This window comes from Aspergillus alliaceus (genome assembly GCF_009176365.1).
Source record: "Aspergillus alliaceus strain CBS 536.65 unplaced genomic scaffold BDW43scaffold_21, whole genome shotgun sequence".
NCBI classification, from domain to species: Eukaryota; Fungi; Ascomycota; class Eurotiomycetes; order Eurotiales; family Aspergillaceae; genus Aspergillus; species Aspergillus alliaceus.
Genome location: NW_022474704.1, coordinates 370309 through 396855, shown reverse-complemented (window position 1 = coordinate 396855; position 26547 = coordinate 370309). Strand labels below are relative to the sequence as shown.

The 26547-nt window shown below is 48.2% G+C and overlaps 9 protein-coding genes across 9 annotated transcripts; 3 read left to right on the top strand and 6 right to left on the bottom strand.

Annotated features, from left to right (window-relative positions):
- Positions 1 to 195: 195 nt before the first annotated feature.
- abaA (transcription factor AbaA) lies at positions 196 to 2967 on the bottom strand. Its single transcript, XM_032050590.1, has 3 exons — positions 2373 to 2967; positions 2146 to 2322; positions 196 to 2090 (listed from the first exon to the last, which is right to left on the bottom strand). Exons 1-3 carry the CDS (start codon positions 2815 to 2817, stop codon positions 361 to 363), a joined length of 2352 nt encoding a protein of 783 aa, XP_031900526.1. The 5' UTR covers positions 2818 to 2967; the 3' UTR covers positions 196 to 360.
- Positions 2968 to 3572: 605 nt separating this feature from the next.
- Positions 3573 to 6805, bottom strand: mrd1 (RNA-binding ribosome biosynthesis protein MRD1). Its single transcript, XM_032050591.1, has 4 exons — positions 6426 to 6805; positions 5559 to 6323; positions 5035 to 5307; positions 3573 to 4978 (listed from the first exon to the last, which is right to left on the bottom strand). The coding sequence occupies exons 1-4, from the start codon at positions 6690 to 6692 to the stop codon at positions 3764 to 3766; spliced, it is 2520 nt and encodes an 839-aa protein (XP_031900525.1). The 5' UTR covers positions 6693 to 6805; the 3' UTR covers positions 3573 to 3763.
- A 1-nt stretch (position 6806) lies between these two features.
- Positions 6807 to 7650, top strand: BDW43DRAFT_84712 (dynein light chain DYN2). Its single transcript, XM_032050589.1, has 7 exons — positions 6807 to 6980; positions 7034 to 7056; positions 7107 to 7140; positions 7191 to 7225; positions 7282 to 7308; positions 7364 to 7433; positions 7482 to 7650. Exons 1-7 carry the CDS (start codon positions 6950 to 6952, stop codon positions 7544 to 7546), a joined length of 285 nt encoding a protein of 94 aa, XP_031900524.1. The 5' UTR covers positions 6807 to 6949; the 3' UTR covers positions 7547 to 7650.
- Positions 7651 to 8168: 518 nt separating this feature from the next.
- Positions 8169 to 9265, top strand: BDW43DRAFT_84521 (rhodopsin family protein). The gene is made up of 7 exons (XM_032050587.1): positions 8169 to 8278; positions 8408 to 8461; positions 8534 to 8567; positions 8635 to 8659; positions 8732 to 8764; positions 8821 to 8861; positions 8939 to 9265. The coding sequence occupies exons 1-7, from the start codon at positions 8248 to 8250 to the stop codon at positions 9069 to 9071; spliced, it is 351 nt and encodes a 116-aa protein (XP_031900523.1). The 5' UTR covers positions 8169 to 8247; the 3' UTR covers positions 9072 to 9265.
- Positions 9266 to 9459: 194 nt separating this feature from the next.
- Positions 9460 to 11857, bottom strand: BDW43DRAFT_311027 (sodium:solute symporter family protein; the record flags this gene model as incomplete). Its single annotated transcript, XM_032047103.1, has 7 exons — positions 9460 to 10027; positions 10119 to 10737; positions 10793 to 10827; positions 10882 to 10891; positions 10945 to 11451; positions 11509 to 11681; positions 11739 to 11857. 7 exons carry the CDS (start codon positions 11855 to 11857, stop codon positions 9460 to 9462), a joined length of 2031 nt encoding a protein of 676 aa, XP_031900522.1.
- Positions 11858 to 13334: 1477 nt separating this feature from the next.
- On the bottom strand, positions 13335 to 16033 carry BDW43DRAFT_311026 (SEC61-beta family protein; the record flags this gene model as incomplete). Its single annotated transcript, XM_032047102.1, has 6 exons — positions 13335 to 13369; positions 13436 to 13784; positions 14846 to 15109; positions 15168 to 15362; positions 15416 to 15857; positions 15951 to 16033. 6 exons carry the CDS (start codon positions 16031 to 16033, stop codon positions 13335 to 13337), a joined length of 1368 nt encoding a protein of 455 aa, XP_031900521.1.
- A 4483-nt stretch (positions 16034 to 20516) lies between these two features.
- On the bottom strand, positions 20517 to 24052 carry BDW43DRAFT_300203 (Alpha/Beta hydrolase protein; the record flags this gene model as incomplete). Its single annotated transcript, XM_032044855.1, has 11 exons — positions 20517 to 21289; positions 21379 to 21552; positions 21909 to 21950; positions 21997 to 22095; positions 22255 to 22546; positions 22625 to 23135; positions 23189 to 23273; positions 23329 to 23460; positions 23499 to 23528; positions 23644 to 23882; positions 24015 to 24052. The coding sequence occupies 11 exons, from the start codon at positions 24050 to 24052 to the stop codon at positions 20517 to 20519; spliced, it is 2415 nt and encodes an 804-aa protein (XP_031900520.1).
- A 117-nt stretch (positions 24053 to 24169) lies between these two features.
- On the bottom strand, positions 24170 to 25634 carry BDW43DRAFT_275856 (M24 family metallopeptidase). The gene has a single exon (XM_032041899.1). The coding sequence runs from the start codon at positions 24982 to 24984 to the stop codon at positions 24277 to 24279; it is 708 nt and encodes a 235-aa protein (XP_031900519.1). The 5' UTR covers positions 24985 to 25634; the 3' UTR covers positions 24170 to 24276.
- A 95-nt stretch (positions 25635 to 25729) lies between these two features.
- BDW43DRAFT_275853 (uncharacterized protein) lies at positions 25730 to 26519 on the top strand. Its single transcript, XM_032041898.1, has 2 exons — positions 25730 to 26276; positions 26341 to 26519. Exons 1-2 carry the CDS (start codon positions 25904 to 25906, stop codon positions 26487 to 26489), a joined length of 522 nt encoding a protein of 173 aa, XP_031900518.1. The 5' UTR covers positions 25730 to 25903; the 3' UTR covers positions 26490 to 26519.
- Positions 26520 to 26547: the final 28 nt, after the last annotated feature.

Below are 26547 nucleotides of genomic sequence, written 5' to 3'. Positions count from 1 at the left end.
TTGGCTTCCAGTAGTTCGGGGGGCTCCATAAGTACTTAGAAAAATAATACTATAGTTATACTACATAACACGACACTATCAGGATAAATATTAAATAAACTATGAAACAAACATTAATATACTAAATGGTATCAGACTCGCGAAGAACTACTTCATAAACATAAGAAAAAGCCACTAAAGCCATGCAGATGATGTCCCAATATTCCACCACTAAACTCCTGCGCCAGAAAACAAAAGAAAAGGCAGACAGAAAAATTGAAAACTAAGAGAAGGGGGAAACATGAAACCACGCGACACTTTTGGGCTGCCATTATTATCATCAGTAGGCCTCCGTTAGTCCGATTATTAAATAAATCTTCGTTACGCTGCCTCGACTGTATTATTCTCGGCATAGGTATGGTTGCTGTGACCTGGGCCTGTCCCATTTAGACCAGGATCACCAGACATACCAATGAGATCATCAGGACCCATCAATTCAAAGCTGTTGGACTGATCGGAGCCTCGTGGTGGCGGTCCCTGGTGATCAGAAAAGGGTAGGTGAGTATAATTGTTGGAACCGACATCAGTGATTGTCGTGCTGGGGGTCGCCCAAGGTGCGTGGGTATGACTGATGTCATCGATGGACTGGGTGCTGGATCCAAACATGCCATTATTCAAGACGTGATTATTATCGTGAACACTAACTCCATGTTGATGGGGCGGTCCATAGTGGTTATCATGGCCGAGGGTGTATGCCCCAAGACCACTGTGCGACATCATCTCGTGGACACTCATCATCCCGGCTCCTCCAGTAGAGCCATTAAGGCTCGTGGGCTGAGTGACTTCAGGTTGCAGGTTAGGAAAGGAATCTAACACTGAGGTGACTGCGGTCTTATCATTAAGGCCACCCTCTTGCTTGGTGATAGAGCCGATGAAGTCAAAGCCTCCATTCGGATTGAACATGTTGTCCTGAGGCGGCTGGTACAAAGGCCATTGCGGTTGTGAAGGCCCACCAGGATTCAACAAGTCGTGCGACTGAGGAGTGGGATACACGCTTGGAGGAGGTCTAGTCAGGGGAAGTGGATCAAAAGACAAGGGAGGGAGGTCGATCCCCGTTGGGGGCTTCGGGCTGTTGATCGTATTTCGGTCGGGGGAGGGAGGGATCACACGGCGCCAGGTAGTAGTGCCCACTTCTTTTGCCCGTGTTTGCCGGAATTTCCAAAGTAAAATAGCCATTATTTTGCTGTCGTCCTGAGAATGATCGAGGTATTGGCTGGTTACCCGCCGTGAACTGGGGGTAGCCCGTATCTCTTGGACTGCGGTCAGGGTACGAAAGAACTGCCTCGTTTGCTCGTCTGCCGCATGGTATTGTCCAGACTTCTCATTCACTTGTTTGTCTTGGGTGAGCTCTGTGAAACGCCTTGCCCACCACGAGGATTCAAAGGGAGGCTTCACTTTGTTCGATTGCTGTCTAGGGAGGTTATGGTATGTCTTCGATATCCTTTGACCGTCCTCGTAGATATACGTGCTGCACGACCAGTTCTCCATCTGGTTCGTCAGGGCATCACCGGTAGGGGACTGGGTAAAGTCCAGCTCAAGTTGGATCCCAAGTTTCGAGCCGGATGGTGGAAAATCATCCATCAATTCAAGATTGGCTTCTAGTAATATAACTTCGCAGTTTAATGGATTATTAAGATCTGTCAACACAGAGTTCAGATGAGGAAATGACGTCCGCCAAGTTGGGACATCTTCTAAAAGTTTCGGAGGAGCACCAGGATGCCGTTGGTCTCCTTGAAGACGAGTGTATTTGTGGAACGCGTTCTCAATGCGCTCTGGCTGATTCGGTGCGCTGACCCACATATCAAAACTGAGGCCACAGATCATATTTACGTTCGTTTCGGTATGCATATTTGGGTTGAAAACAAGGTGTGGAGGAGGCAACTCCCCCGGGTAAGGTTGCACCGGTCTCAGAGGATCATGATAGGAGGGATAATTATGATTGCCGTATTGACTTGTGAATGGGAGATCCATCGAGGTTCTCCATCGAGGACCGGTTGACTGTGGTTGGCCGTTCGAACGGTCTGCTGCTTGCTCCCGTACAAGTCTCTCCCCTAGGCGACTGGTTAGATCTAGGGTTGTCTCGTAGGAGCTGTTAAGACAACTTACAATCAGGATCACCCTTGAGGAAAGAATCAAGTACTTGGAGGTGACTCGAGACCTGCTTCCTCGTCCTCCTTTTCCCAGTGGTCTTGTAGATGTACTCCGCTATGAGTTCATTCCGACCATACGATTTCCCGCGTTCAGACCACTTTCTTCTGCCCATCGGGGGATTCGCCTCGAGGGCTAGTATTGTTAGAACGTTTTCCCTACGAAAGCACTGGTGGTCATCTCACCTTGCTGAAAAGCATCCTCAAGCTCATCGGACCACACTGGTTCCCCATCCTTTCCAGTGTCCCGGCGAGGGCGTGACCTGTACTCCAAATACTTTTGGCTCTTGAGATAGCTTCTTGTCCTACGGGGCCCAAGCAAATTAGGGCCAAGTGAATGAAGACGTCGTAGTTTCTTTGTTTGGAAACGGTTGGCTAAAACTTGCGGGTGATGGAGGCTGGCAGTGGTAGGCATTGGGTGTGTTGGGACTGGGGGATGAGGAGGGTATTTGAAAGCATAGTGTGAAAGATGGTCGTCACGCCCGGTGGGGTCCGTATGTGCCAGGTTGTCTGAGTAGGACTGGATGTTCCCAGAGGTGTTCTGGAGAACTCGACCTGGATGGGCTCCTACGCTCTCAAGACCTGGTTGGGTTTGAGGCAGCATACATTCGGTCTGCCACTCGGGAGCCATGGGGGCGGACCACCTCGAATAGGCTCTCGGAAGAATGACAGATTCCACAGAGGAAGATGTTCAGAGGGCCGCAAATGCTTCTTGTCTGGCAAAGAACGCAGATACTTGAAGAGAATGTAAGAACCTGGGAAAGAGAATGTGGGAGGAAGAGCATGATGTTTATAAGGAACCATTCCCTCTCCTGGAGAAGGAGCGCGAAGGTAGCCCCAGCAGTTACATTGCTGGACCACGCTACTTGTTTGGATGGGCCCCTCGAGGGCAACCTCAGTGGTCCAAGGCGGGGGAACCCTTGACCTGAGCCTCACGCGTCGACAGAGCAATGAGGGAAGGAAGAGCAGCGGCCGCCTTGTTGCAGCAAATCAGGAGGAAGGGTGATGTACTGTGGACGCCGGCACCCGATGCAAGGGGACATCCAGGGTGCACGATCCAGCGAGCCACTGCTCGGAAATTTCAAGCTTGCACGACATGAACACTGACGGTCGCTACTAAAGCAGGTACAGATGAGCAATGATGGGCCAAATGGTGGCAAAGGCCTCTCTCTGGAATGTCCCATGTCCAACAACATTACCCCGAGCGATCATCGAGGAATGTCCAGGCGGTTACAGACGGTGCGACGGGAATGTAGGTGGAAAACAAAGATCTCACCCTGTTCTTAACTTGATATCCAGGGTTCCAAAATACCAAAGGGTAGAAGGAAGAAAAGACGAGAACGGGGGGTGGTTCTAGGATTGAACAAGGATATATGGGGATAAAAAAAGATAAAGCTTCATTAAGATGCACGAGGCGACGGAACTTTGCAGGACGCGTCTGCACGCACTGTCCTGACAGCAGGAACGTGTTAACTTGCCCATTGTTCCGCTAAGCAAGGGGGTATATCTCACAAACACAAATATAGAACCATTACTATTCATTGACCCTATCCAAAGGGAGAAGGGCAGAAGGGACTTTAGTCTTCCTCGTCCTGGGCCCCTACAGTAAATTTTTTGCGTCCGGCTCCCGTGAGCTTCTGAAGCTTCATCCGGTCCAACTGCTGTCCTACTTTCTTTTCGATCTGCTCGATCTCTTGCTCCGCATCGATAGCCTCCTCGTTTGCAAATTCCAGTACCAGTTTTCTGCCCAATAAATGGGTGTTTTTCAGCGCATCCATGGCATTTTCCGCTTCACGAGCGCTTACGAAGTCTGCAAAACCGAAACCACGAGCGGACCGGTCAAATTTCTTAGGAACGCGCACAGAGCGAAGCTGGCCGTAGGCTCCAAAGAGTGACCTGACATCCTTCTTGGTCGTCTGGAATGGCAAGTTCTTAATGATGATCTTCGTCCTTCTTGCTGCGATCTTCTTCGCTGTATCTTCTCGTCGTCTTTCTTCGGCTGCGTCCATACCTTTATGTGATGACCTAACTACCAGTTCATGTTGATCAAGCTTGTAGCCATTCATTGCAGCAAGCGCAGATTGAGCTTGAGCTTTGGTCCTAAAATCAACAAAGCCAAAGCCCATGCTGAGGGTTTGGCCAGGCCGTTTGGGATCGGGTTTGGTCTTGATTCTCGCTGCCACAAACCCATCCAGCGGCTGGAAGAGCTCGACGAAACGTTCATTCGTCGTGTCAAAGTTGAGATTCTTTACGAAGAGAGTTGCAGTGGCAATGGCATCCTCAGGCTCATCCGCCGCGAATGTGTCAGCAGTTGAAAATCCTTGAGATATAGCCTTCGTCTCCAAGGTTGGTTTCTGCGGGGCCACAGATGGGTCGAAGAGGTTCTTAGGGGCTTTTTCTAGAAATAGGATGGAGTCTCCGAGTTTCCGATACGCCAGACCCTTGAACGCCTTTTGGGCCTCATCTGGTTTTGCAAACTCAGCGATAGCTATCGTGCCACTAGGAGGCATCAGTAGTCTTGTAAGCTGCCCATACGGCTCAAACAATTTCCTAAGCTCGTCAGTCTTGACACCGTAAGAGAAGTTCTTTACTAAGATAGCAGTGTTTCCACGCTCTCGCTCTCTAAAGGCATCAATGTTGACGCCATTTGCAGTAAAGTAAGCCTTAGTTTCTTGGATAACGTGCGTTTCAGCATGGGCTTGCTTTACTGCGGCATCCGACGAGGTAGGATCCAAGAGATCTGCTTTGGATACACCGAGTCTATCAGCTACGGACGACATAACAGCATCGGCCTAGACGGGGCTTGTTAGTATGCGACACGCTCAACCTGCATCTCTATTTGACTTACATTCATATAAAGCGAGTTCCAACTGAAGGTTGAAGATGCAGACTCCAGCTTTCGCTTGATCTGTTTTTGCTTCTTCAGAGGTAATTTAGACAACTCATGTTCGTCGATCTTATACGTTTTCTTTGCAGCAGCTGGCAGAATGTGTAATAAACGACCCTGGAAGTGCTTTCCATCGAGGGCTTTATAGGCGTCTACGGCCGCATCGGAATCAACATACTGAACATAAGCGAATCCTTTGCTGGAGCTAACCCGAGTATCGAAGGCGACGTGAATCTAAGGAGATTAGCAGTTGTTTAATAAAGATATAACCATAATGAATGAAATATAAGAATGAGGAAGTGCTCTTCAGGTATTAAGAGGCATCTACTAAAATTCTCTTGTCCTGGTCACATCATATGCTTTTGCATCGGATGTCCCTATCAGGAAGATCATCATGCGAGCAACTTCGTAGGTAAAAATGGGGAGTGGAGGTATTTGGGCATCGATTAAAGGGAGGCGGGGGAGAGAAGAAAAGAAAAACTAACCTCTTCAAGTTTACCAAAAGGACTGAACACTGGTTCGAGGTCCGACTCTCTCGTATCATAAGGTAAGTTTCTCACAAACAAGCGTGCAGAAATGCGAATGTTCTCAATGTTGGTATCAACCTCTGGGACCTTGGTCGGCTTCTCAGTGTCAACCACGGGCGGCGAAGCAGCAGTCTCTTCAGCTTTATAGTCGGCCATAACCTTAGCTTCGGGCTCCGTTGAGGTAGTAGCCTTTGGCGTCGCAAAGTCGAATTCTGCTTGCTCCTCTTCGTCCAAGAGACCGAGAAGGCGACTTGTCTTGGACCGAAGCCAATCAGCATCAGACACCGGTTGTTGTTCTTCTTCCTGGGCAGCAGGCTCTTCTTGTCCTATTGCCTCCTCAGTGTTGTGCTCTTCCCCACTCACATCAACAACCATAGGCTCGGGGTCGTCGGGTTTTGACGCATAGGCATCTTCTCCGGACGTCTCCGCAAGCTTTGCCTTCTTCCTCTGAGCATAAGTAAGCTCTTGAGGGGCTTCATCTGCTTCGACAGGCTGAACCTTTGTATGTGAGTCATTGGAAACAGGGTTTATCACGGCATCATCATTGGCCCATGTCTTTGTATGTGACGAGTGTTGCATGAGGGACATATACTCTTGCAGTTTTGAGTCTTGCTGGTCGGCTTCCCGATCACGTTTACGCTTGAGTGTACTCTCTGCAGCCGAGTCCGGCTCATCGCCTTTCTTAGCCCTGCGAGTAGTATTGGCAGCAGGGTCGGAATCGATCTAAAGCAATTTTGGTCAGTCTCAAGACCACCTTTACCGGTCAGCGTGCGCAACGGGAAGAGGAAACAGAAAGCCAGATCGCCAAGGGAGAGAACCACATACCGGTTTAGCAATATCTACTGAGATCTTAGACATCTTAATGTATGTCTTGTTGAAGTATTTGGCAGCTTCCTTGGCGGCCTCGTGGGTCTTCAAGCCCACAAAGCCAATCCTGCGCTTGGGTAATACATGAGCGTCGGTAACTTGGAAGCGACTAGCAAAGTGCTTCCTAAGTTGGTCATTGGAGAAAGTTGGCGGAAGGCCAGAGACAAACACTCTTGTGCTTTCCATGATTGTATCCTGTGGCTGGTTATTTTCCAATGCCAGCATGGAATGAAGAGAAAAGAAAAGCTCCAAAAATTTTTTAGTTTATGCCGCTTCCTTATAGTGCCGATGAAGGCGGTGAGGGGGAGTGGGTTTGGTCGGTGCGTATCCACAGCGGCCACGATAAACTAAGGTCTACTTCCGGAGTCAATTCGGCGGAACGCTGCGTGCAATCAGACTACTCCTGAGACTCATATCTTTGTTATCCCCTATTGCTTGTTATTGAAGCTTCCTCAACCACCTCAACGACCCCAACCGCCAAAATGGCTTCCGAAAAGAAGGACAAGCTCGAGCGTAAGTGCAACCTCAAGCGGGCATCGTCACAATGACTAACGATTAATGTCTAGCGCAAATCAAGTCCGTCGATATGGTAAGAGTATCGCCTGTATAATTGAAGGGATAACTGCTTATGGTGTGAAGACGGAGGATATGCAGCAAGAGGCTGTTGAAGTTGGTATGATCTATTAGGTATTCAGACGAAGGTGATTGCGACTAATTGTTTAGCGATCGAGGCCATGGAGAAGTATCACATTGAGAAGGTTGGTTACAATGATAAAACGAAACGACAATTTAGTGGGATTTTAATCGCCTTTAGGACATCGCCCAGTACATCAAGCGAGAGGTTAGCGTTCCCTTCGATAGCACCCCGCTTCTTCGTCGCCACTCACTCTCTACAGTTTGACTCGCGCAAAGGGGCAACATGGCATTGTGTTGTAGGAAGGAATTTCGGAAGCTTTGTTACACACGGTATGTATTTATGCCCAGAAATCCGGGAAAGTCGCTGATTCCATTTAGAGACGAAACACTTCATCTACTTCTACCTCGGACACTGCGCCATTCTCCTCTTCAAGACCCAATAGACACCCTGTGACGTACACGTTGGAAATAGAAAAGGGGGCTGAGTCCCTGGGCGATTGGGGGCCTTGACTGCCAGTCGAGATATACCGCCACGGCAATAGATGCCAGCGACATATCGGTCAGAACTCGCGACGAGATGGACTAGCCCCTGAAACCAGGCACCTATGGCAATTGGTGCTAAATAATCCTCCCTTCCCTTCAGCGGCTTTATGTTCATCTTTGATTCCTACACGTTTCAATTTCGGTGTCATTTTATCTTAGTGAGACTTAGAATGTCAAAAACAAGAAGCTATTGTGTGTTGTTGGACGGAACTCCCGTAGCCCCTCCCCCAATGATAAATATATGTAGAGTACCTGCACCAAACAACCAACAACCAACAGCCACACAAACACACAAGGATATCTCACTTTCCTTACAACTTCAAGGACAGATCCCAATTCAATACTGTTTCAATAAACCCACCGAAACCCCAGGAACCACTTGCCACGCTTTCCAGGCACAACGCCAAGTGCCAAGCCACAGCGCCACACGTCACTCCCAATAAGGAACCTTATAATAGCGCTGCCTCTCCGAGCCCTTGACTGAACCTCCAACTCCCTAACCCTTGATCATAAACCCGAGATATTCCATAGATATTCCATGACCAGAAACGCAACCACTCAATTACTACCATAGTCCTGACTCTGTGAGAAACCTCCCATCATGGCAATCTGTATCACGTTCGGGACGCACGGTACGTACACCGCACTACATACTAATTCCTCCGCATGTTTTGTTTTATCCGACCGGAAATAAACTCAATGCATCGATCTTTAAATGCAAAGCCTGGTTCTTGTAGGCACTAAGCTAACACAATGACCAGAATTCACCTCCATGCTAGAAGGCTACGAGAATGTTAGAGCATACTGCTATAACTGTATGTTTACTCTACTACCTAAGGCACTTTGTTAGCTTGAGCCTGGTCCGGGCTAATCACAATGTACATCAGGCCAACACTGGAATGGACATTGCGTTACGCGATGGTATGTTTCCCCTTCCCTAGTACTTATGTACCGCCTGCATTTAGGACAGTAAGGCTAATGAATCCAGGCCTTGGTTTACCGTTTGCTTCATTGTACGTTGCATATCCGCGATTGGTCCTGTCGTCTTCGGGAACACCCAGCTGATATCAAATGTAACTCTCTAGCCCATGATCCCGCTAGCGACACATAAGTACAAGGTAAGTCACTTTCTTCTGTCATCCCCGAGTGACTAGAATACTAAAAACTCTCCCAGGAAGTTATATGTCATACATGTCGCTTCACTCAAGACCTGCGGTAAGCTACAGTCCCAAAAGAAAGTCGCCTCCAGATCTACTGACAACAGTCAAGTGACCGCCCTGACATCACCCCAGAGACCAGGCCACCGCCGGGTGTACCATCTGGACCAGTGCCACCTCCACAGGCCTATTGGGGACCTCCTCCTCAGGCTTCTGGGGGAAATGGATATCCCCAGCCCGGACCACCGCCGCAGAACTATCCGCCTAAGTGATTGCTGTGGTCTTCTTTGTGTTGTTCTTCGTGTTCTTTTTGTTTTCTTCAGATGGGACTTTGTTCTAGCTGGAAAGTGACTGGTTAATGATGTGTAATAATCTGCTCGTTTGTGAAAGATACCTATACTTTTGTTTGACCCTTCTTGCTCTTTAACTGAATTTACGGGTTCTGCTTTCATGTCATATGTACATTCACTACGTAGGAATTATTAGCAGCATTAATAGCATAAATGACATAAACAATCCGGGTATATAAATCAAAACACACAAAAGGTCCAACCGTCACACCGAGTAGGTATGCCGCAACATTACTTATCCAACCCAGTCCAACCCAAACCATTTATATCTTTCGTAACAACCAAACAAGCATCCATCATACATGATTAAGCATCAGACTTAACCCCCACTTTCTCCGTCGGCGTCGCAACCCCAGACGGCGCGTGTTCCTGCCCCTCATACCTCGGCTTCCGACCCATGGCATCAAGAGCCATCAGCCTGACCGTACGCACAATACTCTCCCTCCCCTCATACAGCGGGAAAATTACAACTCCAACCGTCGTACAGAAAAGCCAGATGATCCCCACAATAACCCAGCCCGTGAAGAATTTCTTGCTGAACACATACGAGCTGCCGTACATGGGAATCGGCCACAGGAGCAGGAAGCACAGGACCATGCCGATGGTAAGGGTGCGTGAGTAGAGTGCCGCCCGGTTGAGTTTGCGCTCTTCTTCCTCTTGTTCTTTGGCGGCGGCGTTGGCGACGGGAGTGCTCTCGCCGGGGATGAGCTCGATGTCGACGTGGGCGGCGGCTGCGACGTCGGTGTCGTCGACTTTGCGGATGGCGCGCATAGATTCGTAGTCGTAGTTTTGAGGGCCGAAGACGTAGGTGAGGATTGGGGAAAATACGATTGGGCTGAGGAGGGCGGCGACGTTTCCTGCTAGCATGGGGTAACTAGACTTCTTTGTTAGTCGGGATATTCTTACGGAGTGAGAATGGAAAGAGGAGAAGGGGAGGGGGGTGGGGGGGGTTTTGGTTGGCTTACTTTGCGCCTGTGGTAGCAACAGTCAACACACCAGATTCCTTCTTAGCAGTTACAAGCCATGCGATAAGGGACATGGCGAGGCCCAGAATGGGTGATGCAGCTGCGGCGATCCAGTTCTGTGCCTTCCAGACAAGAGTCATCGCGCCTGGGAACACAGCGGATGAGATGATAACACCCATGAGCAAGTAAAGGTAGCCCATACCAATACCCGCGTAGTGGAGGCCGGTTGCGAAACTGGCCATGGCAAGGGCCCAGAAAATACACGACATGTGAGAAACCCATACTAGCCTCTTACCCTTCGCAGAGGGGTTGATATAGGCCTGGTAGATATCGTAGGTCAGGATAGAAGAGACGGCAATGAGCTGAGCCGAAAAAGCTGATGTGACGGCCATGAATATCATGAGAGTGGTGCAGACTGCTCCACTGTATCCAAGCAGCTTGACCGCAGCGAATGGCAAGACAAGCCCGGCGGTGACATCCTCCGAGCTCATGCGCTGAGTGCCCTCAAGAGCAAGCGCAGATATTCCCATCGTGCTAGCACATAGCCAAGGGATGGCGAACCAGCATAGACCCCCGATAACATATCCGGGGAAAGCGTGAACAGGATGTGCAGCAATAGCTATTAAAGTGAGTATTAGATATCATAACATCCTCGAATCGCAGCCACAACATACCTTTGTTGTAGTAGCCATTGTCAAGGAAGACAGTTCTATAGCAAAGTATTAGCAAGCGTTAATTAAGCTTGAGTTAAGCATATACACACCCAAAGTTTCCTAGATCATAGTTAGCACCAACCCAGAGACAAAAGATGCATCTGATTACTTACCGACAAGGTTGATAACCCAGAAGATACCACCCTCCTTTGATCGCATGGTGAGATAGCTTCCCTGGGCATTACCCTCCACAGGATGGCGGTCAGCTGCCGCAACCAGGGCATCATAGACGCTACCCGGAGATCCGAGGGTGTCGTTGGTCGCATAAGCAGAAAAGGCATAAATAAAAATCACGACGATGATGACTACGGTGTGCATATAGTCTGTGATAAAGGTTGCCTTGATACCGCCGAAGAGAGTATAGAGCACAACACCAATTGGGAGCAGGAAACAGGCTGCAACTGTATGAACACCGGTCAAGGACGTCAGAACAGCAGAACCGCCAGTAAGCAGCATTGCAGTGACGAGAGTGTTGGTCATCAAGCAGAAAACAATGAAGACCAGATGAACGGCAGTGCCATAACGCGCGCGAATGACTTCCAGGAATGTATGTGCATTCGGGGCTCGTCTCTTAAGCTCAATGGCGAGCGTTGCGAATAAGATGATCTGCACACAAGCACCTGACATCCCGGAAACCGTCAGTCACGAAACCCTACTCTTTCGTTGATAGAACTAACCTGATGCATAAAAAAATGGCCCTGAGACTCCGTACTGGTAGGCTACTGCAGAGGATTGAAGAAGAGTGGCAGCCCAAGTCCAGCTGCTTACGACCGCAGCAGCTACCAAACCTGACTTCACGGATCTTCCTGCAGTTGAAAACATCTCGGAGGTCTGGACTTCATATTGATATCTGTAGTAAGCAGTTATTAGCTCCGACCCACAACTGAAGATCATGCGTTGTACCGACCTTTTCAGAGCCCATGTAATAAAGACCATTACCAAGGCGAATGCAAATCCTAATCCGACGATGATGCCATAGCCGAACCCTTGGGATAGGGGAGCAACGAAGTTGGCCGTCTCCGACATGGGTGCGGCCTTTGATGGACGATACCCACGGATAGTCAATTGCAAGATAAGGTATAGATTGTGGTCCAAGATATGACGGTATATAGAACAAGTCTGTTGATCCTGAAACCAAAGACCTCTAGTGGTTTGGTGCTCTCTTAGAGACAAACCTGGTAGTAAAAACGAAGGATAACTTCGATTCATATACTACGTGAAGTAGTACAACCACGGGCATAGGACACCTCCGAACTCGCAGAGACCAGCCTGATCAACAGACTTAGTCCCATTGAATCGAGAATCCAGACAGGTATGTAAGCCTGTCATTGTGTCCACACGTTCCGATGTAACTTTCCGGGACCCTGATAAGGACATGGGTCTTCGTATTCCCACAGCGTCATTATCCCGCTGTTTTTCTTATGTGAACGGCTTATTGAAAATCCATAGGGCTCATGGTTCCTATCGTGGTCGATGTCAATCCCACCGTTATCATTGGTCGGGCTCGTTTTCGTCGTCCATCCGTTATCAGTGGAGGTTGTCCATCGATTGGTTCCGAGACGAGAACGGTGTGATAAGGACTTTTGATATCAAGATAGTGGATGCTGACCCAGTCTTCATGTAAATCACCAAAAATGAGCCCATTGGCCTTGATAACACTTTCCCTTTACTCCAGGTTTCGAGTAATGATATTCCTGCATTCCTCCTCCACCCCAATTACGCGGAGAACTGGGGAAAGATCAGAAACAGGATTGATTGAACTGAACTCTTATAGTAGCAGTCTGTGGGTTTCAGACATTAACTACCGGAGTGCGGACAGTCGAGCCCAAGAGATATATCCCCTTCCTCTACCAAAAAATTTTCCTTTTTTTTTTAAAAAAAAATAAGTTCACATTTGGGGTTGTGTCAAGTAGCGGATACTAGTAGTAGAAGGGTGGTTTAATGAGTACTAAGCATCGAGGATTTCTTACTAAGCTGGATGCTTTAGCCAAGGCCCTACACTTCAGATTAAAGCCCAGGCGTGGCTACAGTGCAATCAATTGGTGAGGTTCATGTATCCATTGACAAGAGCATCCGATATTATACAAAGCTTTCCTTCCAAACTCTCAGCATGAAACAGTCCCTCATTAACGGTCGCAGGTGTTTCGAGGCACCATCAACAGTAACATAACAACCAGCACACGTTCCCAACCTATGCTGCAGATAGGCTGTCAACGCTCAACTTCGCGAAGAATCGGGCGAATAGATCGAACATCTCCGCACACCAAGGACAAAGTACAGGTAACGGACACCAAGGGGTATATTATTTCGAAAGGGTAGAAGAAGGGCATGAGAAAGTTCCCACAAAAACCGATCCTCACGGAACGACTGGAATCGTTCCAGAAGCAGGGTCCGCTGATGCATAGCAAAACAGCCCTGCTCACTAAGAACTTCATTCGGCCGGACCATATGTCGCTCGATGCAGGCAGGAGAGTAACGGTGAGAGTAGATGCATCGTCATAAATTACGTGGAGAACTTGCGAGTGATCTTGGCGATAACTAAAGCCGGAGGCACATTAGCATTGAGTTACTTGTCTAGACGGCTAGGTTCCAGGTGCAACGTACCATGCAGACCAACGACCGAGAAGATGAAGCCCAAGCTCAGAACCAAGACGACAACAGGGTCGACCCTCAAACCAGGGCTCTCGTCGGTGTAGAGCTTGAGCATAGTACCGGAAGAGCCGCCAGCACCGGCAGCGCGAGTCGAGCTTGGTCTAACATTGCGGAGAGACTCCTTGTGGTCGGCAGCCGCGCGACGACGCAAAGCAGCTCGAGGTCCACCGGGTGGAGTGGGAGAGGAGGTACGAGCCACAGAAGAAACAGAGCCAGCGGCTCCAGCACCAGAGCCAGAAGCCTTGGAGTCTGGGCCAGATTCAGCACCAGAGGTCAGGGGGGAAGCGGCACGAGGAGAAGCCTTGACAAGGATATTGTGTTAGCTTCAAAATTGCGAATTGATATGCGAGATAATGACATCGTCTTGGCTTGACGATGGTCGCGACACGATAGAAGTCCATCCGCCCGAGGACACGGCGATCAGTTGGCACACAGGATACTTACCATTTTGAGTGGAAGAGCAGTAATAGAATGAAAAGGATCAAAGAATGTCGTCAAGAAATGAAGATGACTAAATTTAAGAACGAAAAAGAAAAGTTGGCCGGTGATGGAAGGAGAGAAGGCAGCTTGAAAGTGGAAGGGGAATTAGTTGGCAGAGAGAGGTGAGGTCGCAAGTCAAGTCACTCAAAAGAGGCCACGCTCACGATTTCCCTTCGGCTGTACTGTCACGTATCGTCACACCGGCCTACCCCAGTTTCCTCCACCAATCACAGCCCATGCTTGCAGTCCCTCCTCTACTCAAATTGCCAGGTCTTCTTGCGCAGGTAATCGGCATAATGGATCTTATCGGGCTCCGTGGAACGGCTTAAGGAGCTAGTATTCAGTATGGCGCAGTGGGATTTTGTTCTGAATACCATACGAAGTACAGTCAAGCAAACCATATTCTTCCTATGTATTTTATTCCAATTATGTGATAGATACAGTATATAACATATGAGATGCATAGTCGTGAAAAAGAAGATGACATAAGCAAAGGATATCAGAGCGCAAATATCGGAATCATCAATTGAACGCTGTCGGCGCCCATTGAATAAAGTTGTATGGGGGATGACGAGAAAGACAAAAGGTTAAAGAAAAAGAACCCTGACAGCGGCAGAAAAGATAAGGGAAATCGTGAGCTAAATCGATCAATGCAGTAAAAGGTATCATATCGCAAATCCCGGAAACACCTTCAAAATACAGTATCCAAGTCGGCTAATAAGAGCGAAATGTACGCTGGTTCGCAAATGTATAACGTGGATATTTGTGCCCCGATAAAGCGCTTGGTTGGTTCTATATGAACAGTAGAACCGAAAGGTTGTCCTTAATCATCATAGATCCTGGTCAAAGTCTGGCTCAATCGATCATCATACGATTGGGCACCTGGCCAGTTATGTTCGAAGACAGCTCTGTCGTCTTCTCCGCTTCTTTGCGCGCCTTCTTTTTGTTCACATGCGGTTTCAAGCCCTTATGGAAATTGTGCATGCACAAGCAAGCGTTGATAATGGTCATAACGATTAAAACAAGTGTGATCACAGCGAAAAACGTTAGAGACCGTTGAGCCTGGAGATATTCTGCATAAGTGCTCGGGGAGTACATGCGAACAAGCTTGAACAGGAAATATGCCAGTGCAGCAAAGTAGAGGAGCTGCGATCAGAGTTAGAAAATATTTCACAGGGGAGGTTGTTGGTCGACCACCACGTACAATGATAATGATCATTCCGAAAGAGCTTTCGCGCCTGACGAATAGAGCGGCTGCTAACAGGATCAAAATTGTAACAGGGATAGCCGCTAGGGTGAGAGCAAACTCGGCATCACTCTTGTTGGTGACGATGACAATGAACTGAACGGTAAACCCAAGGAAAAAGAAGAAGTCGAACTTGAGAAGCGCGATGTAGATCTACCAGGAATATCAGCCGATGTTCCTTATCCGCGAAGTGGTTCACAACAAACCTGATACGTCAGATATCGACGCTTCATTCGCAAGTCAGCGCTGATGTGCTTATAGATTGACCACGCAAATTCATCATATAATTTCCAGGCAACGATCATCATCAGTACACTACCCATGGCTACAACACATGGGATGATGATCAGGAAAGGCTTGATCTGTTCCCACACGGATGGGTCAATGGCTGAATTGTCATGTAAGATCGAGACCGCATCTTTGATCTGTTCCACTTGCACAGCGCCATAGATCAGCAGTCCAATGTTGCATATACACAGCCCGATAACTTGAATGGTGTTCTTGAGACGTAGTGCATCGTAAACTAGTACCAACTCATAAACGAAACCGAAACTGTATAGTGCTAAAAAGGTCGGAATTGTTTTAGATGAGGGCACGTCTCCAGCGATTTCTTCAACGAGCTTGAGCTGGAAGTCTGCGAAAACATAACTGCAGATCATTCATCAACATTAGCGACCGGCGACATCTGGGAAGAAAATAAAAAAAAAGCAAAAGAAGGTAAACGGAGGCGATTATACATACCACTCTAGAGCCAGCGTGATGATTGTTTGTAAAACAGTCACAATGCAAAAGGACCATGTCCACATTGAATTTGGAACATACATCCTGCGCTTCGGAGGGTGGGGAGGCACATTTGCATACCCTTCTCGCCCTCGAAAACCGCCTCCGCCTCGTCGAAATGCCGGGTCGAAAGATCCCCCAAGAAGGGAGGCTCGCGAATTGTTGGTATAAATTTTGGCAATAGGCTCCGTTACGGAGCTCGTGTCCGCCGGAGTTTCAGATCTGGGATACAATATGCCGGTTTTGACCACCGTATGGCGGCGAAAACACAGGAAAGTATGCTAGGAATCGTGACCTAGGGACGCAGAGGGAAGGTCGGAGAGTTTTGTTTGGAGACTGTTTAGTGGGAGGGCTTTAGGAGGTCTGCTCTCGAGCCGGGCGGGTTCGTCAGACGACGGGTCCTGAGGCACAGATGTACAAGCCTCCACAGCCTCTTTCGGGTCGATGCTGAATGGCCAGCGGGATAGATGGGCCCGACGAGGACAAGAATGATCGATGACCAGAAGGCGCGATTTGGGAATGGATAGAATATCCCTCTAGAGATAGCTGCCAAGCCACGAGTGAAAGGTTGTGTTGGGCGCAGAGGATCCGATTGATCTTTCAGGACTGGTGTAAGACTGAGCACATGCAGACTCACGCGAGGACCCTTTTCAGCGAGTGGCTGGACATGGGTCGAAGAAAAGCGACTGATAGGTCAGTTAAACCCGAAGAGATAAATAAAGAGGGGACGAAGGAGAATTCGAAAAACGAAGGTGGGTGGTCGAACGAGAGACAATAGGAATGGGGGGGGGGGGGCGGTTTGAGTATAGGGGAATGTGCCGATTAGATGTGGGTGGGAGGAAGAATAATACTACCACTACCAACTAAAGAGTAGTAATCGCAAGGAATGAGGAGAAAAAGGAAATTAGGTAAGGTAACTTTAGTAGTACTAAACAATCGGTTGTGGAGAGAGAAGAAAGAGAGAGAGACCTTTTTTTGACTGGCAATTACGCAGTCACTTGACAAGAAGTACCACTGATCATTTAGGTTTTTTCTTCTTTTTTGGCTTTGTTTGGTTTGACCGAGATTTTTTTTTTTTTTTGGCTATACCCAGGCTTTTGGGCGGAAAAGAAAGGGAAAAAGTCCAGACACACGGAAGAATTGCACACAAATACAAACTTACCCTCAAGGGAAAAAGAAAACAAAAGAGAGAAGAATGTCAATCATGGAAATCATAGATTTAATAGCCTCAGTTGCTTTTGACAGTTAACGGTAAATTGTTGCCCATCCCCCCAATATTTTTTTTTATTTTATTATTAGTGTTCTTATTTTGTTTTCATTTTATTAGATACTACCAGGAACTGGGTCTTCCGTTCACTATTAATACCATTTTTACTTCCCGTCCCAGAAACCAAACCTGCAGCCAAGAACTCTTTTCCTTAATAAATTACGGAGTACTCCGTACGGAGTATCATATCCAAACAATCGCATCCGAATCCAACCGGCGGTGCCAAAGGCCCTTGATGAAGAAGACTAACTTCGATTCTCCTGAATCGGTGCCTGTGAGTGGGTCAAGGACCCGTCCTAGCCTGTAAGACGGAAAATGTGATGGGGCCAGAATCCTCGGGGGATTGCGTCTGGACTCTGGCTAATAAATTCGCTTGTGTACCTGGCTTTCGCTTGCTGTTACCCACGGTTCAACCCCTAATGGGACACAACCTGACTGGTAAATAACCCCCTCTCATTTAGAAATGATAGATCAGTCATCACTAGCGGCCACATCGTCGTCACAAACTGTAGTAAACTAAAGGAAGAGATCTAACGTGATTGTGTGTGTGTGTGCATGTGTGTGGATCACTCGGTCAGCTAGTATCCCCATCTCGAAAAGTGTTAGCATAGGGCAGCTATAAGGTTATTTAACGTGCTCCGTACGTGTTCCATGGGTCTCTGCCCTAGGCAGACAGATATCGACTCTAGGTAGTCACTGCAATTGTCTCATAAACTTGTACTATCATTACTATTGTTGAGCATTGAAATTTGACAGAAAGTTCAATGATGCTCCCTTACGGTGCAAAGTATGGAGTACTACCTTTGGTGGTTTGTGTTCTATATATAGATCCTACGGGCAGGATTGATGTATAAGGTAAACCATCATCCTGCAAACTTATTAATATGGTGAGCAGATTTCATTTTTTATTATTATTAATATTCAGATCATGTAACTAAAATAAGCACGAGCAGTACCAACAATGATGGAAGTCCTTACCTTGAAATTGTTATAGTCCAGCCGCCGACCACAATGCCCTGTTATTTATACATCTACCATACTACTCCTGCCAGCCACCATGTCAACGTCCACAATCTTACTTATAAGTTGGAGCTGTGTCGTTCCAGCTTCCTTCCCTATTTAATTCACTTCAGTAGATAAGCCACCGTCATGCGTCACTGAAACCAAGCCAATAGAGGCGTGACTTCATCCAAAAAGTCCAACCACACCAACAAATTTTCAGGCCAGCATCTCAACAAATATTTATTTGGGGGTTGTTCGATTGTGTTACTTCTACTAACTGTTTTGAAAAATCAGATTAGAAGATGAGCAACAGTACCTGGATCTCGCGAACCTGCGAATATAACAGTACAATACAATATTGCTATAATTCATCTTCCGTGGAACTTTGACTTCACTAATAGCTTCGGGGTGCCCGAAGCTGCTCCTGTTCATGGACATGAACGGCTGGGTAATGAGGGCTGGGATGCACACTACAACCGAAAACGACCCTTACATCGGTCTCGAACGGTCACTGGCATGGATCGCACAGCACACCGACGCGAGAGCCGTTATATGGACCTTATGCAGCAAGGACAACCAACAAGGCAAGAGAAAATGGATGGGCACACTCCGTACATTGGGGCGGAACCAGACATAGAGTGAGATGAAGGCTATGTTGGCAAAAGAGCTCCCCTAACATAAGCAGCGTGAGTTATATACGCGACTGGCAGTGGCGCCGAAGCAAAGCAGGCCAACAGCACCCTGGCACGGCCTTGTTGAAATAAATCGTCCAGAAGACATCGCTGGAGTTCAGAGCGCTGGATAGACAGATCTATTGGCTTGAAAGTCATGACACGTCTTTTCTATCTGACGGACCCAACTATCTCCACTGGTCCCAGGGATTCTGCTCCTACATCTGCCTTGAGCAAGTAGCGCAGACGATGTACACAAACCGGAATCTTACATCGATCAAGACTATCAGTTAGCGCTTTCTGACAACACTGATGCTTCACATGTTTACCGAGATCAGAGTTGATAGCAAAGGAACTCCATAGGCGTCGACGCAAGGGATCCTTCCATGCAGCATCATCGCAGATCAAGCTTTTTAATATTGGAATAGTAACCGCCCTCTAAAGGCTTTACGCTTGGGCCATCCGTGTTAGAATTTGGACCAGGAGAGTACAGTCTTGCCGTCAAGTTTGAAACGTGCGAACCTAAAACACACAGTACTACCTCAAGCCCCGGTTGATTTTTGAAGACGACGGAGTGTATGAAAGATAAAGTTTAGTGTTTGGTATTATAGGTGCTTGCTAATGGTAGTACACTAAGATACAGTTAGGATGACAACATGCCCGAGTTCATCAGGCCAGTTCAACTGTCTCCACCAGACTACAGAGCAGAGCACTTTACAGGATGGATAGTTGACAAGCAGGAAATTACCGTACGATCCTGTCGAGTAGCAATGACCTTCGACGCAATGGGCTCGAACCGTTGTTTGCCCGAATTTGGAAGGTAAGAACTTGAAGTCAAGGCGAGCATTTAGTAAGACAAATACGAACCGATACCGAAAACGGTCCTGTTCACTCCACATAGAACGTTTCAAGGAGAATGGGATGCCCACCCAGTTAGCCCTAAACAAGTTAATTCAAGACTATCATCGCCATGTCAACAACCCCTACACTAAATCCTGGGCTGACAGCACACCAATGAGATCGATGGCTGGTGGCGGTGTTGATCCGTAGTTCAGGTGAGCCACACTGGTCGTGGCTCAAGCAAAGCCAATTAATCGATCAATCTGACACCGTGACACGATCATCCTTACTGTCAAACATTGCACGTTGTGCATGGGAAAGTTCACGGCTGGAAAGGTTACTATTTACAGATCTCTTTGGCTGATCCCTCGCGTCGTGCGTCGAATCGGACAGCGAAGCCGATTACTCTATCAAACCGAGCGAGATGATGATCAGCAATGGGAATAAAGAATTTCTGGTCCCTGTCTTGCATTCGAAGATCATGCCAAGTCTACATGTTCTAAGTTCCGACATCTCGACTTTAGCTTCAATGAGCCTTAATTACAAATTCTCCGGGCGCTGGATTGTCCAGGGCATATTGAATACCTTGCGTGATTACCTCGTCCCACTTCTTCGATGCGGACAGTTTGTCCCCATAACGCCGAAATCCATGGGGCAACCCTTTGAAAACATGAACGTTGGTAGGCACACTGAAACACACCAGTCAGCTGTCAAGCATTCAAATGCAGCGTAATTCACTCCAGGGCTTTACCCATTTTCGCTCAGTAACATCGCATACAGCAACCCTTCATCCCGCAAAGGATCTCTCCCCGCGATTCCAAACGTCGTAGCCGGCAACCCTTTCACTTCCTCCGGCGTCGCAAGGCCCGGATTGATCCGTCTATCGAATTCCAACTCCGGTCCACCAGGTGGGTCCAGCAGCTTCCCAAACAGGCGCATTCTGCTGACCGGGAGAATGGGTGCATGCTCGCATTGCACATAGCTCGAGACGGAGGGATCACGAAGTTTCGCGAGTTGCGATGCATAATAATCCTCCGTTACAAGAGCCGGGATCATAAGCACTTGGCCGCGGACCTTAGGTCTTTGAGCCAACGATAGATCCTTGCCGGTGTTCTGTGCGAGCGTCAAAGATGCCGTCAGATAGGCCCCTGCCGAGATACCACCGATCACCACATTCTCTCCGTCCCCGTAAATATCATCCAGATGGTCATGAACCCAATGGAAGGAATCCTCGGCATCATCCCAAGCGGTTGGATACTTGTATTCGGGGGTATGGCGATAATTCACATTGACGACAACCACAGGGGACCCCGCCGCCGCCCGGTCAACCACGATGCGAGAGCAAGTTGCATCCTCCGACCTAAGGGTACCGAGTACAAACCCGCCGCCATGGAAGTAGATGAAAACAGGCAGTCGCTGCGTAGCAGGCACCGATGACGGCCGATAGCTGCGAGCTTCTATGGTCTTTCCATCCCGCGTTGAGATCTCGTAGTCTTGCATCGATACCTGCGACACAAGACCTGTATGGCCGGGAAACGTAAGCTTCAGCCATTCCTCAGCCCCCCTCCACCATCTTGCAGCCGTAGAACACCACGTAATGTGTACAAACCTTCAGCAATCATAGCTTTCGCAGCAGATGCCTCGCGGTCCTGATTCGCCGCTGTCTTCATTTGGTCTATGGTCAGGTTCTTTGGGAATTCCGGGAGGGTTTTCTCCAACTCAAGCCATTCTTCAATGGGGTTCGTATACTCTGAAAAGTCGGCCATTTTTGCAACGGTGTATACTATCTTTACTGAGTTGTGTGGTAGAAAGGAAAGGGTTGATTGAAGAGGTACGTAACCAGGACAGTCAACCAAAGTAATCGATAAATAAGGAAAAGGAACCCCCACCACCCTCGGTACTTAACATCAATCCAGCCCTACCCCAACATCCGAGGTATGGTTCCAACCACGACTTATAATCTTGATTATTGATACTTAAATCCGAGCATGATCTACAGTTTGTTGGGGAATCCATATCGTGATTGATTGGTCGGTTCGTGTATTTACCGTCTACTTGTATAATTATGTATATGTACCTGGGTACACCTCAAAATACATACATACTAGTACATAATGTACATATCTGATTAGATGATACCATATCCAAGCCCCCATAGCACAAACCAATAAACAATCTCCCCTAAAAACACATAAAACGCCCCCTTCCTAGGCCAAGTATCACTCACTCCCCAAACTAGCACTCTCCTGCTCAAACAACGAAGGCAACAAGAACCGAGCTTTGGCCTCATCCCCATACACAGGACCCACGAGCGTCTCCGTTACAACTCCCCCCAAATCAGTACTCCCCATCCACCTATACATATAAGACACAGGAAAAAATCTCTCTCTCTCTCTCACACACACACACACAAAAAAAAAGGGGGAACACCGAACTCACCATCCTTATCATACCCCGGCCATCTAAACTCCCTCAACCCATTCACACGCAAATGCAACCCACGCCGAAACCATATACCTCGCGAGCTCCATCTCCTTCGCAGAACTCGGTAGTCCACTGGACGAGTACAGGCGGAGGTTATCCCAGTCGCCGAAGTAGCGCGATTGCCAGGCTGGGATGCCTGCTGCGGCACGGTCAGAGGCTGTTTTGCCTGTAGGGCAGGCGAAGGCGGCTTGGTTGAAGAGTGTCCAGACGGAGTCGGGGTGGGAGGTGTTGGTGACGTAGGCACTGACGCGGTAGTAGCCTGCTTTGTTGGCGTTGGCGGTTAGGAGGTAGGGCTGTGGTTATTAGTTTGTATGAGTTGGCGGGTTTGAGTAGGTAAGGGGTTAGGGAGGGGGAAAGGAGGAGGGACTGACGATGGAGCTGAAGTTTCCGGCGGCGGAGTGCTCAGCGCAGTTGTTGAATATGGTGATGTTGTTCACTGTTGGGTGGAAGATAGGTTGGGGGAGGACGGGGAACTGGGCGGGGGGTACTTTGGCGACTTTTTTAAGGGTCGATTTGTTCGGTTGTTGGCGCAGACGTTGGATGATGGAGGTTGTGTTCGTGGTGGTGCTTCCGCAGCCTAGGGTATGGGAAACGTGGTGGAAGTAGCTGGCTGATTCTTGGGGCGTGTTGGGCTTGAAGCTGAGGGCTGTTTCGGAGTGGGAGATGAGGCCGCTGACGAGAGGTTTATTGCCCCAGATATATGAGTAGTAGTCGACTGCGGCGCCACCGGCTGATTGCCCGAACATGGCGATGCGGCAGGGGTCTCCCCCGAATGCTGCTATGTTGCTATGGACCCATTCGACTGCTAGACGTTGGTCGAGGGGGGCTACATTCTGGGGGAACCCGGGGGCGGCGGAGAACCCGAAGATATTCAGTCGGTAACTGGTACCTGTTATTCAGTGGGCTTAAAGATACTTGGAGGAACTGCTGCTGACTTGAAAGTTACGACCACAACTTCTTGCTCATCAGCCAGTATCTGACCATCATAATAGGGGCTCTGTGCACCACCCAGTGAGAATCCTGGAGGATATCAGTCACTGTGGAAAGGCACAGGAAACCGGGGGCCTTTACTTACGATCACCATGGATAAAGGCGAGCACAGGCTTCAAGCTGGACGTCGTAGGCTTGGCCCACATGTTCAGGTACAGACAATCTTCGCTTTGTGGTTTGCCCAGCTGCTGGGCAAACGTTTGAACAACTTTTTGGGCTTGAGGAGTGAAACCAGGGTAATCATCCGGGTCGTACCGATATTAGCAGGGCAGTCTCTGATATAGCCTTGTTAAGTATTTACGTCCGCTCGACTAAAGGGCTGAAGCTCAAATACTGACTCTGTAACCCTGTTAATTGCTTAATTCACCCTGATGCTTTCAAGGAATTACCTAATAGGTACTTGCATGCACCGCGGAGTTAGAATGATATGCTACTGGCGGTGCAAATCGCAGATCTCCCGTTGGCGATGCGGCAAAGGGAATCCTCAGATATTCCGAAACATTGGACCTCTCAGGTGCAGGAATACCCTCAATGAGTCCACTACTGGTCCAGACATAAGCCCCAACTGGCTGTATTTTTGCAACGTGCTGTGTCCAGGTCGGTAAGGCTGCTGCTAGCAAAGATATGGATACAAAATGTCTCCCACGGTCGTGCCACGATTGATAATGGCGTGTAATAGTCGTTGAGACTCTATATAATCATTTGAGAAAAGGAAAAGGACCAGAGATCTACATGTAAAGTCAATTCTGGGCATTTATAGCTGCTCCTCACGGGCTGATTTCCTGTGGACTTGGGGTACTCCACGCCATAGATATACCTAAATCTTTCCTCAATGGAATTAGACTTTTGGTAGCAAGAGTCGGTCTTATATGAAAATCAATTATCGTAAGTGATATAACCAAGAAGCAGAGGTCCAATAAGTATCGTCAAACGTTAAACACCTCATGATATTAGTGAACAAAAAGTACAGAAGTGGTCTGGCTATGTACACATTGTAAAGCTCCAGCAACAAGTTCCAACGAGAAAACCAGTATCATCCAACCGTCAGAAGCTTCTCAAAGAAAGCACCATGCTGGCGAACCCGGTCATGAAGATGTACCTCCAAGATCCAATGATGCCTCTTCCCATCCTTACCGGGGGTAGACATCGGTCGATTATTCCCACGGGTAATATAAAGACTAATCTTATCCTTCGGGATGCGCTCGTGCGGAAAAGATCCAACGATATGCCCAGCGATTTCGGCACCGAAATCCCACCCAGCTTGCTTTGCAACATCACATGCGATCTCATATAGCTCTTCGCCGGTCATATCGGGGTTTTTAACATAATGCGACTTGACTGTGTTCCATACTGGCTCAAGGGAATCGCGTAGTTGTTTCTTGTGTGGGTCGTCTCCAAGGACAAAGGTGCGCCCAAAGTCCGCTTCCCAGGCTTCGAAGACGGGACCTAGATCGACATATAAGATGTCATCGGGCTGGATGATGCGGTCAGGAGGGTTGTCGGCAAAGGGTTTCAATGTGTTGGGACCGCTTCGGACGACTCGTTTATGCCAATGGGTTCGCACTCCGTGACGTTTGGCAAGCTCGTAGATCTCTTCGCTTAGTTGCTTTTCACCGACGCCTGCCCGGAGTAGATCTCGTTCGATTTCGTCGAAGAGCTGAATAGCTTTGTTTTGGGCATCTAGGAGGTATGTTGCCCGTTCATCTGCTCCTAGACTTGGAGTGTTTCCGGACATTGTCATTGGGTGCAAGGAATGAAGGAATTGGTGGATCACTATTTGGATCTTCGAGACGTTTATATACCCGCAGGTGAGTCACAACATAACAGACCGTATATCTGTAACATCAAACCATACTGATTAGAATCACGAGTGCGGGGAACCCTTATGCGGGGTCCATTTTCGGGTCCGAAGTAATAATATTATTATGGTTTCCCGGTGACTCTCGTTGGAGCATTCATCACCTTGTCACATTCAAGCTTTCCCGCTCGGTCACTTGCATATCCCAAGTATCCGGTTCGATTGAATGGTATTCCGATTGAAACAAAGAAACCACACATGGTCAACAAGAATGTCTTTCTGTTCCGCGGGCATTCGGTAACCGACTTCTCCGCGGAGTTACTGGTACTAGATAATATTATTTTTCACGATCTCCTCGTTATCCGTTGTATATATAGCGATAGTGATAGAGAACAAATCAGCATAGGCTTCGCTGGAGAATCGAATCATTCGTGTTCAAGTACTTTCGCTGCTACATCTGTCTATAGGAGTTATGTTCTGGGCGAGAAGGATCAATATACTGTGTTTAGTTTCGCTGTTGATAAACAAGCGTAGTGCTATAATGATTATATTTCCTCATAAAAAGAGAGCGCCGATCAATTCAAAATAGCCTCATAATAACAGAGAACAATCCCATCGACAAAACAACTCACCAGTTAGTAAGTACTAAAGACCCACCCGTCATCCGGAAAAAAAAATTCACTAACCCAACACAGCAAGCGGTCAAACCACCTCGTCCGCCCCTCATAAAAACCCACAAAAACAAACCCTTCCACCAAATTTTCTTCTCCAAGCACCACCCCAATCAATGCTGCGTTTCTTTGCCACAAACGATCAAGGTAAAACTTGATTCTCGGCGCGTCCCAGACGCGCCGAGCCAACCATGCAAATGAGAAATTCGGAGGAATCTTCACCTAAACAAAGTAACCCGCTCTCTCTTTCCTCTCACAGGAAAAGCGAGCCGGTACTGCCCGCAAGGGCCTGGTGTGAAAATCCAACCCAGCTTCGGCCGGGTCGCACATCTGCAATCGGCATCAGAAACATCGGGGCTGGAATGGGGACGTTCACGCGTTCCCTCCAGGTTTTCCCCTTGGGAGAGTCGTTGCGAAGATTGTGTGTGCGGGAAACCGTGCGACACTTTAGTGCAATACGCAGCATGCTGGTTTCTTCCCTTCCCTTTGGGGGAGGGGGGAGAACGGTATCATTCGATTCCGATTATTCTGGTTGGGGTGGTGCTTCTTTTCCATTTTTTTCAGGTGAGTCTTTGCTCTTGGACTGGAAAGGGTGCTGGTGTCCTCTTGCTGATTTGTGAGGGTGCGGGTCTTTGGGCCCGTTGTCTTTTCTTTTTTTTTAGGGAGTTGTTGTTGGGTGTCAGGGGTGGGTTTGAGAGTATACTGGGGTTTAGGGTAGATTTATTGTTGGAATGGAATAAATGGACAGCCTTGGAAACATTTATGTGTTTCTTGTAGACATTGCATAGCTCGTAAGATGTATCAAACCTTGTGCTGTCTATCTTACTTTGTATGG

Excerpts from the sequence above, each read along its gene's own strand:
- BDW43DRAFT_275853 (XM_032041898.1), top strand. The coding sequence starts at position 25,904 with ATGCAAATGAGAAATTCGGAGGAATCTTCACCTAAACAAAGTAACCCG. Across the intron at positions 26,277-26,340 it reads TTCTTTTCCATTTTTTTCAG|GTCTTTGGGCCCGTTGTCTT; the intron begins GTGAGTCTTTGC and ends GTGAGGGTGCGG.
- abaA (XM_032050590.1), bottom strand. The coding sequence starts at position 2,817 with ATGGCTCCCGAGTGGCAGACCGAATGTATGCTGCCTCAAACCCAACCA. Across the intron at positions 2,323-2,372 it reads TGAGGATGCTTTTCAGCAAG|CCCTCGAGGCGAATCCCCCG; the intron begins GTGAGATGACCA and ends TAACAATACTAG. Across the intron at positions 2,091-2,145 it reads CCTCAAGGGTGATCCTGATT|GGGAGAGACTTGTACGGGAG; the intron begins GTAAGTTGTCTT and ends CCAGTCGCCTAG.
- BDW43DRAFT_275856 (XM_032041899.1), bottom strand. The coding sequence starts at position 24,984 with ATGACAATGTCCGGAAACACTCCAAGTCTAGGAGCAGATGAACGGGCA.
- BDW43DRAFT_84521 (XM_032050587.1), top strand. The coding sequence starts at position 8,248 with ATGGCAATCTGTATCACGTTCGGGACGCACG. Across the intron at positions 8,765-8,820 it reads TAGCGACACATAAGTACAAG|GAAGTTATATGTCATACATG; the intron begins GTAAGTCACTTT and ends AAACTCTCCCAG. Across the intron at positions 8,862-8,938 it reads CGCTTCACTCAAGACCTGCG|AGACCAGGCCACCGCCGGGT; the intron begins GTAAGCTACAGT and ends ACATCACCCCAG.
- mrd1 (XM_032050591.1), bottom strand. The coding sequence starts at position 6,692 with ATGCTGGCATTGGAAAATAACCAGCCACAGGATACAATCATGGAAAGC. Across the intron at positions 6,324-6,425 it reads CAGTAGATATTGCTAAACCG|ATCGATTCCGACCCTGCTGC; the intron begins GTATGTGGTTCT and ends AAATTGCTTTAG. Across the intron at positions 4,979-5,034 it reads GGAACTCGCTTTATATGAAT|GCCGATGCTGTTATGTCGTC; the intron begins GTAAGTCAAATA and ends AGCCCCGTCTAG.
- BDW43DRAFT_84712 (XM_032050589.1), top strand. The coding sequence starts at position 6,950 with ATGGCTTCCGAAAAGAAGGACAAGCTCGAGC. Across the intron at positions 7,141-7,190 it reads GCAAGAGGCTGTTGAAGTTG|CGATCGAGGCCATGGAGAAG; the intron begins GTATGATCTATT and ends CTAATTGTTTAG. Across the intron at positions 7,226-7,281 it reads AGAAGTATCACATTGAGAAG|GACATCGCCCAGTACATCAA; the intron begins GTTGGTTACAAT and ends AATCGCCTTTAG.